Raw genomic sequence first — 14,149 nt, 5'->3', positions numbered from 1 at the left:
GAGGGGAGGGAGCAGGGCAGAGCCCTGGCCGGTGCTGGGTGCACTGTCAGCCCTTATGGGGGATCAGCTGGTGGCCCAGGGTTGTTAGAGGGGGAAAAGACGTGTCACGGTGATGTGACCGGCTCCATCGCTTGTCCCTGTCCCTCTGCAGCCCGGGGAAATTCCCTCCTGTGGGTCACAAGAGCTCTGCTCCGTGAATACTGAACCAGGGCGTTGCTCCTGGTCCATCATTCATGGAGAAGGGGGCCCTTAACATCCCCCAGTCCAGAGGGACATCCCCAAGCCATGGGGTGATGGAGACCCTTCTCCCCCTGGTGCTGCTGTTCCCACTAGCACCAGGACACCCTGGGGAGAAGACAAAACCACCTCACCCTCTTGATCCCCTTCCCTGCCCAGGTCCTGCTGATGAAGAGGAGGTGAGGCCTGAGCTGTAGCTCACACGGGTGCCGTTCCCTGCGGGACGCTCATCTTTTCCCCTCGCCCCATCCTGCCCCCCCCTCCCCCGGGGCCGCGTGGAGCCATCCCGATGCCGAAGAACAGCAAGGTGACGCAGCGGGAGCACAGCAGCGAGCATGTCACCGAGTCGGTGGCCGACCTGCTGGCCCACGAAGAGCCCGTGGACTACAAACGCAGCGTCCTCAACGTGACGGGGGAGACGTGGGACAAGCAGAAGGACGGAGATGAGGAGCTGGATGCGGAGAACCGGCCGGCGTGGAACAGCAAGCTGCAGTACATCCTGGCGCAGATCGGCTACTCCGTGGGGCTGGGCAATGTCTGGCGCTTCCCTTACCTCTGCCAGAAGAATGGAGGAGGTGAGAGATGGGGCAGGGGTGGGCTCAGCCCTTGGGGAAGGGGGTATGGCCCAGTCCTGCCTTGCTGCACATCAGGGTGTGGATCCCGGGGCAGGATGGGGGTTATTTAGGGTCTGAAGTGGGTTATTTGGGATCTGAGGGAGGAAAGGGGCAGCCGGGAGCTGCTCACCGCTGCACATTCATTGGTTCAGAGATGCGGGAACCTCCAGGATGGCCCCTTCCTACAGGGTGTCCACCCACCCACTCCAAAGCCAAAGCGAATCCCAGGCTGGGAGCCAGGATTTCTTGCTGCAGCCTTGATTTCCTGGTGGGGCAATTTGGAAACTAAGGGGTGAAAAAACCAAGAGAGAGAGACCCTCCATTTCCCTAGCTCCTACAGCCGCATTGTGTAGGCTCCAGCCCCTTCCCAAACCCTCCTTCCAGCCAACGCATCACCCCATCTCGCCTCATGTGCCTCCTCCTTGGGCTTCCAGGAGCAGCCCGGAGAGCCAGGTTTCTTCTCGCTGTGCTGAGACCCGACGCCCTTCACGACACTGATGAGAGGGCAGGCTCCTCATCATCATTAACCCAAACCCAGCCCCACAGCACCTTCACACAGCCCCCACCGAGCCAGGAACAGCCCAACTTGCCCCTCTCGCCCTTGCGCTTGCCTTATTCCCGGCGCTGCATCGCTCGCGGTGCCCCCAGCCCCGCAGCTGGCCAGCCTGCAGCGCTCGCGGTAATTCAACCATCGCCGGTGTCATCTGCACCGTGAGTCATTCTCCCAAACGAAGACCTGCGCCGTCAGCATTTCCCATCCCCAGGGGCTGCTCGCACCCCCATCACCTTCCCTTCCCGGGCTGGGATGGAGCACGCTGCATCCCAGCACCTCCCCGGCTGCTGGCACGCTTAGCGCCCGGCACGCTTAGCGCCCAGCACCCTCGCTCGGGTCCGGGCGAGGCTCGGTTTTGGCGCAGCACGGCTTAGCGTGGTGCGTTTGCCGCATTGCAAAGCCGCCGGGGGGTGGGGGGTGGGGGTCTCGGCGTGGTTGCAGCGAGCACCCGCAGGCGTTGCGGGGCTCCGACGCCCGCGGTCGCTGCATCGCACGTGCTGCTGCGCGTGCGCGTCGGGTGCAGCGGGGAGGGTTGTGTTGCGTGGCCCGAAGGAGGTCGGGGGCAGCGCCTGGGGTAAATTCCAGGGATGGATCGATACGGCCCTGCTGGCTTCGTGACACAGCTCTCCGCAGCTGGCCTCCGACTTCCAAGCAGGGTTTCCCAATTAAATGAGACTGGGAACCAGTTCAGACCCAGAGTCACGCTTCCGTGTGAGCACTTAACGCAGCCGTGCCTCAGTTTCCCCGCTGGCACAGCAGTCAGTAACTAATTGTAATTAGTGCAATAAATAACAGTTTCTCAGCTTATGCCGAGGTCTCTGCTGCCCTGTACATTTGTGGGGCTTTAGCCTTGGCTGTCGCAGCTGCTGGGTAACGGGAGGAGCAGCTTGTGTTCCCAGGCTGGGATTCATCCCGGTGTATTCCCTAGCAAATCCAGGGCTGAATTTGCTCTCTGTACGTGGGGAGTGTTAAGCAAGTGCTTTTAGACAAAAAGCCAAGTGGGATGTGAAGCGGGGATGGGGAATTGAACCTACAACAGCCCTGAGACCTGCTGCGGGGGAGGAGATGGGTGTGCTGGGTTTGAATCCGGCGGCTTGGCCGCGTCCTGCGGTGGGACACGTGGACACAGCCAGGCAGGAACCAGGACAAGCAGCTGGTTTTAGGGGCAGGTTGCTGTTGTGTAACTTCTTGCTGCAGCACGTCTCAAAAAAAGGCTTTACAGGCTGCCCCAACTATTGCCCCTATTTTACCGAAGGGGAAACTGAGGCACGGAGCTGGGAACTGGCTTGAGCAGCAGATTGCTGAGCTTTCCTGCACTTTTTCCTTTGGCCAGGTGACATCATCTCCCCTGTCCCATGGGGCAGACACTGGTTTTTCTGCTTTTTCTTCCCACCGTGTTTAACCCTCTTAGCCCCAGGGTGGGGTTCCCACCGGGCTGTGAAGCTGGTGCCAGACAGACGGATGCGGGAGCTGGGGAGTGACGGACAGACCCCTTCTGGGTGTGCGGAGCAGCCCCGGGGTGTGGTGGTGGCTGCTGCTTTCTCTCCTGCTCCCCAGGCCGTCGGCTGCGGGGGAGAACGGCTGCGCGCTGGTAGCAAGATGGGCTGGAGCCAAATTTCCAGGACTCGGTGTGCCGGGAGCTGGCACGGGCTGGTGGTGCTGCCCACTGCGGTGCTGCCGAGCACGGCGGTGCACGGGCGTGAGCCGGTGCCCATCTTTCCAGAGATGACAGGAAGAAAATCTCCAATATTGGGCAAATTTGCACCTGTCTCATCTCCGTCCATCCGCGGGTCGAGATGTGGATGCCCAGGAGGGTGTTGCGGAGATGGGATGCTCGTGGTGCTTCCCGAATTACACCGGGCTCCGGCTCTGCCCTGCTCTCTGCCTCTCCTTTCATCCTCCTAATCCTTAATTTATCTCCCCACGTGCCTTTCTAACACATCAATCCCCAACCTGCTGCCAGGGTGCTCGGCTTGGGACACTCTTGTGGGCTGAACCGCTTTGCAGCGTCGCTGCTTGGAGCAGCATCAGCTGCCACAGGACCTGTCCGGGGCCGGGGGGGTGGTGGCTGTCACCGGGGTGTAAATCCAGCTGGGAATTTGCCCAATGCAACCGAGCTCCGGCGTGTGCCTTTGGATCGCGTGCTGCCCCGCAGGAGTGAGCCACGTGCTCCCGAGCCTGTTCCTCAGCCCCTGGCAGGAGGTTGGAGTAATTCATCAGCCGGGCGCTGCAGCGTGAGTCATCGCATCCTTTATGGTCACTTGGTTATGCTTCAGGAACTGCTAATTTCTCTCCAGCCTCTTCAATTAGACAGAGATTAACCGAGGTTCTAATTTGAGTTGTTTCTACCCCTGCCAGAGGACCTCGCTCCACGCTGGGTGGCATGTGGTGCGGCGAATGCTGCTGCAGGGGACGTGGGGTGTCCACGGGGGGTTGCTTGGTTGTGCTCAGACACGCGTGCGCAGGCAGGACCTGGGTGGTTGTGCTCAGACATGCGTGTGCAGGCAGGACCTGGGTGAGCAGGAGGGCTCCTGCCTGCCCGTGTGTCTGCGATGGCCGGGAACGTGTGTGTCCCCCCATGGGTTGGCTTATGGAGGTGCCTCCTTGCACGTGGGGTGATGTGCCTGGATGGATGCAGTGTGTCCTTGGGTGCGTTGGGGGTCTGTCCCACAAGATGTTGCACCCTTTCCTTCCATACATGTGTGTTTGCTCCTCTCCCTGGCTGTCTTCTCCGCTGCCCAGGCACTGATCTGCATTCCCAGATCCATTGCAAAGGAACCGATGGACCAGGCAGAGCCTGTCCCAGCTCTGCCCTGTTGGTCCATCCCTGGCCACCCGTCCTTGGCTGCACGAGATGGGTCCATGATGAACTTTCTCTCCCCTGCCAGGTGCCTACCTGGTGCCATACTTGGTCCTGCTCATCATCATCGGGCTTCCTCTCTTCTTCCTGGAGCTGGCGGTGGGGCAGCGGATCCGTCGGGGCAGCATCGGCGTCTGGAATTACATCTGTCCTCGCCTGGGGGGCATCGGCTACGCCAGCTGCCTCGTGAGTGCGCCCATGGGTCCCTTCGGCTCCCACCTCGGGGCGCGCAGGGCGGCTTTGCAAGCTGCGAAGTGGCAGCTCGAGGCGCTCCGTGCAGAGCTCTGGGAGGTCAAGGGGAGTTTTTCCAGCTCCACCTATGGGTCTAGGGCTGGGTGGGAATGGGCCCGTTCCCTGATCCCAGCAGCCCTGCTCCTCTCAGGTCCCCAGCCAGCGGGAGGTGTGTTGGGGACAGTGCCACTGCCTGGTGATTTAATACTGTGTCCTCCTTCCTCCCCCCAGGTCTGCTTCTTTGTTGGTCTCTACTACAACGTCATCATTGGCTGGAGCATCTTTTACTTCTTCAAGTCCTTCCAGTACCCTCTTCCCTGGAGCGAGTGCCCCATCGTGAAAAATGGCTCGGTGGCTGGTAAGGGACAGCCGGTGGCACGGGGGGGAGGCTCGGCTGCAAGGGAGCAGTTGCCAGGGAAGAGCAGCTGTGGGCCACTGGGGACCCCCAGCAGCTGTAGCTATCACAGGGTGGGGACACCAGAGGTTGAGGTGTCTCCTGGGGCATTGGCTCCTCTCCGGTCCAGGTGCCTAGATCATATGGGGATGTTTCCCTTGGGTTGGATGAGTCTCTCCCATGCTCTCCCCTCGGGGTCTGTCCCCACTGGTGGGATTTGATGCCGGTTTGGGGATCCAGAGCTTGGGTCTCCAGGCTGCCTCAGTGCTCAGGGTCAGGATCTGACCCAGGACCATGGAGGGAAGCAGCGAGAGCCAGGCAGGACTCACCTGGCTGCTCCAGCAGTGGCTGACTGAGGCGCTGATAGAGATAATGGTGTTTAAGAGTGTCTGAGCATCTCCTTGGGACACACCAGGAGACTTTATAGCAAATGTCTGTCCCTGTATTTAACATCTTATTTTCACCTGATAATGGCTTTATGTCCTGACTCTTCTTTTTCCTGCTATAAATGAACCTCATTAATTCCTGTCCCTTAGTTTCCAGAGGTGCCTGCTTTCCCTGGCTGGCTCCAGCAGGTCCTTGACACTCATTAATGTTCATCCCCTAAGAGATGGTGGGTGACTCTCCCCCAGCCCCCTCATGCTCTCCTGCCTCTGCTTGGTTGCAGTTGTGGAGACCGAATGTGAGAGGAGCTCAGCCACCACCTACTTCTGGTACCGGGAGACCCTGGACATCTCCAACTCCATCTCGGAGAGCGGGGGGCTCAACTGGAAGATGACCCTGTGTCTGCTGGTGGCCTGGAGCCTTGTTGGCTTGGCCATGATCAAAGGCATCCAGTCCTCAGGGAAGGTGGGTAATGGGGGCCACCTGAGCCTGGCTGGCATCTGTTCTCAAGGCAGAAACCTCCTGCCCGGACCACGCTCTCCTGCCCTGATCTGGGGTGGCTGGAGGATGCTGTGTCCCCTGGGATGCTCACACCCATTCCAGAGTTGGGGCCATCTCTGGGGGGATCCAGAATAAAATCAAACAGAGGTGTAGGGAAGAGTCTTAGTCCAACTGACACCCGCAGCCGTGGCCCAGGGCTCAGCCACATCAGGCTACCCAAACCGCCTGCCCCTGCATTGGGGGGCCATCAACTACCCGATCCCCTGATGCACACCATCTTGATGGATGCTCCTGGGATGTAGGGGTGAGAGCTGAGCCCTCCTTTGTGAAGGGAGCACTGGGACTCTGCACGGGAGAAGCGGGGCAGGGAGGAACAGAAAGCTTGGGGAGAGGGATGCCGTCAGCTTGCAGAGGCTGTTGATGTTTCAAGCAAGGCTGTGTAAGCAGTGGGGTCGGATGCCGAAGCACATGGTCTCCTGGGACACTTGAACATCCCTGTCTCCAGATGTGCTCTGCAAAACATCTGGTGCGTTAGCAGGTAGCTGAGGGCAGTAACTCCCCTGCTCTGCAGCCCTGAGAGCAGGGGGGTGGGACTGAGCTGCAGAAGCAGGACCACAGCGGCAGCAGGTCTCCCCTGCCCAGGATGAAGTCCCATCTCTATCTGCTCACCAGGGCACTGGAAATGTGCCCCATGCCAGGAACCAGCTGGGGCTGCCTACAGCCCTGGGCAGATGCTGGGGGAAGGGGATGGGGGCGCAGAGCTGTCCGTCCCTCGGGCTCCCAGGGCACCAGCAGGTTGTGTTTTGGGGGTTTTCTGAGCCAACATCAGCGTCTTCACACTCGGCAGCCCCAACAGAATTTCTCTCTTAAGTGTGTCCAAGCACTTTGCAAATCCACCTGAGCTTCAGCGCTTGTGACGTCCTGCACCGAGGGGTCCCACAGCTTAACCCTGTGCTGCCTGAGGAGCAGACCTCATTTTGGGGAGGGTAGCCCTCCCTTCTCACCCCTGCTGTGCTGTCCTTGGCTTGGATGGGGAGGTGGCTGAGCTCAGCGGGCCGTAAATGAGGTTGTGCCCGCGTTGCATCCCTCTTGCCCTAGGTGATGTACTTCAGCTCGCTCTTCCCCTACGTGGTGCTGGTTTGCTTCTTGGTGCGGGGACTTCTGCTGCGTGGGGCAGTGGATGGGATCATGCACATGTTCACACCCAAGGTAAGAGTCTCCAAGCCCAGCAGACTCAGAGCATGTTCTCCTCCTGGCTGGGCACACCCTATTTTCCCTTATGCTCCCCACCCCAAAAACCAGAGTACAAACCCCAAACGACCTCAGAGATCCTGATACATCATCGGGATGTGCCAGCAGCACCCTAAATACGGGCTACGGCCAGGAGAGCCAACAGCCCTTCGCAAACTCACCGCCCTGGAGCTGCTTCGAGCCGTAGCATCACTCCAGTCACCTTTAGGTGCCCACACACCAGGGTGGGGCTGTGGGGGTGCCCCAGGTGATATATTTAAAGACTTCATGGGAAGATGCTGGCTGGCAGCAAAACCTCCGCTGGTGGTATGCATCTATTAATTAACCAGCTAATTAAGATGTAGATGAATCAGCTCAGCAGGCAAGGCTGTTGGAAGATATTAATTATGATCTCTTGATGAATGTTGCTCAGAGGCCTCCAGCCTGCAGTTCTGGCTCACAGGAGAGGGGGGGATGTGGCTGGGGAAACAAAAGGTTAAACAAACCTGCCCGCTGAGAGGTTTAATTTCAAGTGCTCCAGGTTCTCCGGAGGCAGGAGATGGCCGGGGGAAGAATGGCTTGGGTGAGGGGACGGGGATGCCAGCTCCCCAGGGCAGCTGGGTGGTCCACTGGGAAGCTGTAGGGCTTTGCACTGGGAGATTGGGCACTCAGCTTAGCCTCTGGGGCAGATGGAGCACCCAAAGACATGGTCAGGTCAAACCTTCACCTGCCCTTCTCCATGCCTCAGTTTTCCCCTCTGTGGAAAGAGAAAAAGGACCCATGAGTGACAGGTTACGCAAGACCTGTGGTAGATCAAAGCGTGCCCATGGCTGCTCCAGAATCAGCCCAGGTTCTAGGCATAGCAGCCTTTTAATTTAGTTCTGGCTCCACTGGGATGAGTTGTGGGGCCACCAAACCACCTAACTTCTTCTTCTGTCCCCCTCTCCAAGCTGGACAAGATGCTAGACCCCCAGGTGTGGAGGGAAGCAGCTACGCAGGTTTTCTTTGCGTTGGGCTTGGGTTTTGGAGGAGTCATCGCCTTCTCCAGCTACAACAAGCAGGACAACAACTGCCACTTCGATGCCACGCTCGTCTCCTTCATCAACTTCTTCACGTCCGTCCTGGCCACCCTGGTTGTGTTTGCTGTGCTGGGCTTCAAGGCCAACATCATGAATGAGAAATGTGTGGTGGAGTAAGAGGATTTGCTTTTTCTCTGTTTGGGGTGGGCAGGTCTTCGCTTCTGCTGGTTGTGGTGGGTCTGGAGGCAATAGGGTAAGTGCTCCAGAGATGGGTCATAATGTGTTTTGTTGGACCCGAGTTCCTGGTGGTCAAGACCTGGATCTCCAGAGATGTCCTGCTGTAGCTGAGGCAGTTGGGTATTGAGCTCCTCCAACCTAAACTCCAGCTCTAAGACCATCTCTTAGTCTGCAAATTGAGGGCGAACCCAACATGTCTGGTCACATCATCTGGGTTTCCCCCAGTTTCTGCTCATCATAGGGTCCACTTGTCTGCAAGGTTAAGGGAGCTGCTGCATTGTACCCCAGAAGCAGCTGGAGGAAGCTAAATTTGTGCACCTAGTGTTATCTTTAGACAGTGAGCTGCATCCATAAACATCCCGGCCGTGCAGTGTGGATTCCAGAGCAGGAGATAAGCCTGAGAAGGAGGTGCAGAGAACCCATTCCCTGGTGGGTCCTCGTCTGCATCCTCTGTCGTGTGGCCTAATGCATTGTTTACTTACACCTTGGGAAACTGCAAAGAGATCCTCTAGCTGGGACCTGGGTAACGTGACCCAGCGAGGGTCATCTTGCCTGGTGCGAAGGACTTCCATGGTCAGGTCCTATCCTCCACCCTGGAAGGAAGGAGAAATCTCTGGGTGACCAGGCTCTGCTCTCCCTTAGGAATGCTGAGAAGATCTTGGGCTACCTGAACACCAATGTGCTGAGCCATGACCTCATCCCACCCCACGTGAACTTCTCCCACCTCACCGCCAAGGACTACAATGAGATGTACAGGGTGATCATGACAGTGAAAGAGGGGCACTTCAAAGAACTGGGCTTGGATGCCTGCCTGTTGGAGGATGAGCTCAACAAGGTACCTGGTGGCACTCCTAGTAGGACCAGGAGGTCATCTACCCCATTGCCTCTCCCTGCTAGGAGCTGCTCTACTTGTGTCACTCCTGGCATGTGGATCTGGAGAGACACTCCAGGGATGGGGATTCCCTGCCCCTGTGGTCTTCCCCAGCACACAGTGGTCCTTCCTGGGGTGGGGGAAAGGTCTCACCATAGCAAGTCTAGCAGGGTCATCACTGCTTCCAGGCTGGGCTACCAGACTGGATTTTTGTTTCCTTGAAGAGTGGTTCAGTGTGACAGGAGAGACCTGAGGCACTCAGGGACTTGCAGGCTGTGTCCTTGACATGTTTCTTCTCATCTTTTGGTCCTCTCTCCCCCTGAACAGTCAGTGCAAGGAACCGGCCTGGCCTTCATTGCCTTCACAGAAGCCATGACCCACTTCCCGGCCTCACCGTTTTGGTCCGTCATGTTCTTCCTGATGCTGATAAACCTGGGGCTGGGGAGCATGATCGGGACCATGTCAGGAATCACTACGCCCATCATCGACACCTTCAAGGTGCGGAAGGAAGTGTTCACAGGTGAGGTCTTCTCCTGCATCCTCCTGGGGAAGGGGTGGAGGGTCCCTGTTGCCCTAGGGAGTCACTCCAGAAGAGTGGGGACATGATGGATGTGTATGAGGTCCTGCTAATGCAGGGAATGGACTGTGTGACGGTGTTGGTTCCCCTTGGAGGGCTCTCCTGACCATGCCCATTTGCTCCCCACAGTTGGTTCCTGCATCTTCGCCTTCGTGGTGGGACTGATCTTCGTGCAGCGCTCTGGGAATTACTTTGTCACCATGTTTGATGATTACTCAGCCACGCTGCCGCTCACGGTCGTGGTCATCCTGGAGAACGTCGCTGTGGCCTGGATTTACGGCACCAAGAAGTAAGGCGGATGAACAACAAAAAGAAAACCCCTCCTTCCAGCTCTTTTCCACGTGTCCTTTTCCTCAGGAGGCCAGCTCTGATGGAGCAAATGCCCCAGGGGCAGCTACCTTATAGAGACAGGATCTCAGCTCACCTTGGTCCTCTGCTCTGCCCTAGGTGTAACCCAGCCCCAGGAGCAGGTCCTTCTAGTGGGTGTCTAGTGTGGGTTGTGATGCTCTGTCACTTGTGATTACCCTTTTGTCTGAGGTTTCCAGGTCCTTCTGGAAGGGGACCTTGCTCCCCCCAGTGCCTGTTCTTGTTCATAAGCTGGCCACAGCAAAGGAGGCTCTGGCTAACGCTCAAATGGCCTTTTCCTTAGGAGGTTCCCAACCAGTTCTACAGGCTTGAGGGACACTGAGATGCTTGCCTGGATCAGCTGGGTTCTTCTTCAGGCTCTACCTTGAGCATAATTTACAACAGGGAGGGAGTTTCTCACATGAAGGCGGGGAACAGCATGCTCCATCTCTTCTTCTCGGCAGGTTCATGCAGGAGCTGACGGAGATGCTGGGCTTCCGGCCCTATCAGTTCTACTACTACACCTGGAAGTACGTCTCTCCCATCTGCATGGCCGTGCTCATGACCGCCAGCATCATCCAGCTGGGAGTCAGCCCCCCGGGCTACAGCGCATGGATCAGAGAGGAGGTGAGCACGGCTCCCTTCCCCACAGCCACCTCCACCCCACGTCCAGGCTGAGCAGGGGGCAGCTGAGAGCTGCAGACCACCCTGCTCTTCCCAGCTTTGCTCGTTTCTCCTTCTCTCTCTGCTCCTGCTGGGAGACATCCTGCCTGTGGCCGCTCAGCCTCCGCAGGCAATCAGGTTTTTCCACACTGCCCAGAAGTCTCCAGCCAGCTGGGCTGAAGTTTGAGCAAGGATTTCAGTTTGCTTTCTGCAGCTACATGCTGTGTGCAGGACCATCTCCTTTTCCTTGGTTTGAACCCATCTTCTGATAGCTTCGTGTGGGGCCCCTGAGGATGAAGTCTGGCACTCGGCAGTAGGAATTGCCTAGCGCTTAGGAGATGTTGTACCTGGTGTGCATCACCTTTGCTCTAACAGCCCCTTGACGCTAATATCTGTCTCTTCCAGGCTGCAGAAAAGTTCCTTTTCTACCCAACCTGGGCCATGGCTATCCTCATCTCTCTGATCATCCTGGCATCCCTCCCTCTGCCTCTGGTCTTCATCCTCCGGCAGTTCCACCTCGTGTCGGATGGCTCCAACGCCCTCTCTGTCACCTACAAGAAGGGCCGGATGATGAAGGACATCTCCAATTTGGAAGACAATGATGAGACCCGCTTCATCCTGAGCAAAGTGCCCAGCGAGACCCCGTCCCCTATGCCCACGCACCGTTCCTACCTGGGTCCGGGGAGCAACTCCCCCATGGAAATGAGCAGTGCCCCCAACGGACGATACGGGAGTGGGTACCTACTGGCCAGCACCCCTGAATCCGAACTGTGATGGTTGCTGGCCAGCCACCCCCACCGGGAGAGGAGGTCCCTGGGGAGTGGATTCTGGCTGTTCAGGCAACAGGAAAATTCATTAATAAGGAAGATGAAAAAGAAACCCCTCTTAAAATCGTAACCAAAAGCAGCCATTTCTAAGATGACATCGGGAAGAAGGGACTGCGGGAGGGGCAGGACTCCTCCGACAACCCTTGGCTGAAAGGCAGGACCCCCCAGGCTTGCCTTCGGGGAAGGGAGGAGGAACAAGAGATGCTGCAATATCTTTCCAAGAGTTGTTCTCATGCAGCTCGAATCTGAAGCAAAGAATCTCTCTTTTCTAAGCAGCTGATGGTTGGAAAAAGGACCTGGCGTCAGGTGGAAAGCCAACCACGCTTCCTCCTGTAACCCAGTGCTCTTCCCTCCCAGTCCGTTTTCCTTTAGCCGGGAGGAGTCAAGGCCTTATTCCAACGAGCACAATTAACCATCGATGTTCATAGCACAAGAAGGTGCTGCTGTTGTCACCATCATTGTTGTTGTTGTATCTCCTGTAGGTTTTTATAGCTGTGGACATGCCCAGATAACCCCCAAATTTTGACCAGGGTTGGCAGGGAGCAGCATGGGGCTGGCTGAGATGTTGCAATGTGTGAGACTGTGGATGGTGGATCCTTGGTGTCTGTTTTGTGACCACCAGCATGGGGACAGCACCTGTGGGTTGTTCTGAGACACGGAGATGTCCCGTCCGTGGGACGATGTGGTCGGCATGCTCCGTGGTTAGGCAGTTATTGTGCTGAGTGGCAGAAGGACCGCTGAGGTGAGGGCGATTTGGATGTGTGAGCGTGTGTGGGGTCTGGATAAGGGTTACTGTGATGAGGGTCAGGAGCACTCTCCTGAAATTGCTCCTGACATGTGGGATGCTCTGCTGAACCAAAATCCCTGGCATGGTGATCGTCTTCTCTTGCCACCCTCTTTAGTTGTCCCATAGGGACAAGCAGAGCAGCTGTGGGGCATCCAGTCCTATCACAGTCCTGGCTTAGCTCTCAGGAAACCACCCCCTGACTTACCTCCCTTGCACCCACCACCCGAGGTGAGCTGGGCAGTGATCATCTCTGGACGTGCGTCCTCATTTCTCATAGCTTCGAGCCAGGGGGTCTGCGTTGCCTCCCGTTGCCCTTCCGCAGGAGCTCACCAGCCTTCAGGTGGGGGTAACCAGCTCTTGGGGACAGCAGGCATCTGCTGAGCAGCGGTTGTTGGGAGTCAGCACCAGGTCCCAGTGTCCCCTCTAGCTCTCGATCCAGGCTGGTGAGCCCTTGTTGGAGCCCAGCGGCCTCTATCGTGCCCATCCACGTGATCTGGGGATCAGATTGATGTGACCTTATGTTGTTTCTCTCCAGGCTGGGATCTCCCAGCTCTGAGTCTCTCCCACTGGGACTGAGGGTCATTTCCCTGAACCCTACATATAGCTGAGCATTTCTGTCAAGGGTATCAGTATTATGTGGCATCTTCCTCCTTTCCCCGTGGGGACAGGGGAGCAGCAGCCTGCTTGCACCCTCTCTCCCTCTCAGCATGTTGCTATGACCTCCAAAAGCCAAGGGAGCTCCTCACCCTTGGTTTTGCTGGGCTTAGATCATGCATGATGGTATTTCAAACCAGCCTGAAGGCCAGGTTTGTGGGTGCTTGCCCACAAGCCCTTCTCTCCTCCCCTTTGCTGTCAACGGGTTTTCTTCCATCTCGATTCTCCTTTTGGCTGGGAGGCAAAGGCAGAAGGCACCTGGTCCATTTGCCACATCCTTGACTTCTCTTAGCATCCCTGGGGCCAGGAGGCCCTCCCGCAATGATATTTCTCTTGTGGGATGTGGTCCTTGATTTATAGTCCTTCTCCATGGGCTTGGCTGGTGACCTGGAGACTGTCCCTGGACAACGAGCTCAGGCCCTTCGTTAACGTTTTTTCCAGGGAGAAAATGGAGGCATGGACTGAACCAAAGCAGCTCGGTCTTTGATGGCTCTGAGAAGCACCAGCCCTGTGGTGGTGGTCAGGATCAGCCATGCTCTTGCCTCTCCTCCAGCGATCCCACCTTCACCATCCCCTCCGCTGTCTTTCTCCTTCCCCTACCCGTGCAGAGGGACATAGAAATATCCCCACCGCATCATCTCTGAACGGGAGAAGCACAAACCTCGTGACATTTCCCCATCATTAGGCAAGATGTTCCCTCCCATCTCTTATTTCTCCCTCTGTCCCCAGTTTCCTCCACCCAACCAGCAAAACAGAGGATGAGCCAAACGGTTGCTCAACGTCACCTTCCCGATGCCCCTGAGCCCGGGGGCCGGATTCCTACCATAGCTCCCATGGAGTTAACGGAGCAGGACACCTCCCGTAGCCGAAATGCTTGGTCCCATCCATTTCTGTGGCGTGATGCTCCTCGAACCCTAGGGGGAAGGATCCGGCCCTCCGTCTCTCCCATCACCATTCCCAAACCAGCCAGGGAGGTGCTCGCTTTCCTCCCCTCTTCTTGCAGCGTCAATAAGAGGCAAAGTCAATACGAAGGTAACAAAAAAGCTATGTTATATATATATAAAATATATACAGAGAGAGGAGATGGAATAATAACCTAGAGATTCTCTATTTCTATTGTATATTTATTCTGTAAATGCCACTGTAAATGCTGTTAAATGACAAA

The 14,149-nt window shown here is 57.0% G+C and overlaps 1 protein-coding gene across 2 annotated transcripts; it reads left to right on the top strand.

Annotated features, from left to right (window-relative positions):
• Window positions 1–526: 526 nt before the first annotated feature.
• SLC6A17 (solute carrier family 6 member 17) lies at window positions 527–11,490 on the top strand. Of its 2 annotated transcripts, none has more exons than XM_009960692.2 (11): window positions 527–812; window positions 4,293–4,450; window positions 4,727–4,853; window positions 5,557–5,738; window positions 6,873–6,983; window positions 7,955–8,196; window positions 8,903–9,095; window positions 9,459–9,651; window positions 9,838–9,997; window positions 10,518–10,680; window positions 11,122–11,490. In XM_009960692.2, the coding sequence occupies exons 1-11, from the start codon at window positions 527–529 to the stop codon at window positions 11,488–11,490; spliced, it is 2,184 nt and encodes a 727-aa protein (XP_009958994.2). The 2 variants fall into 2 exon arrangements, with proteins under 2 accessions (XP_009958994.2, XP_009958995.2); XM_009960693.2 differs by having other exon boundaries at window positions 8,903–9,102; window positions 9,469–9,651.
• The last annotated feature ends 2,659 nt before the right edge of the window (window positions 11,491–14,149 follow it).

Source organism: Leptosomus discolor, chromosome 21, assembly GCF_034619465.1.
Source record: "Leptosomus discolor isolate bLepDis1 chromosome 21, bLepDis1.hap2, whole genome shotgun sequence".
NCBI classification, from domain to species: domain Eukaryota; kingdom Metazoa; phylum Chordata; class Aves; order Leptosomiformes; family Leptosomidae; genus Leptosomus; species Leptosomus discolor.
The sequence above is the reverse complement of the archived record's forward strand: the minus strand, read 5'-3'. Positions and strand labels throughout refer to the sequence as shown.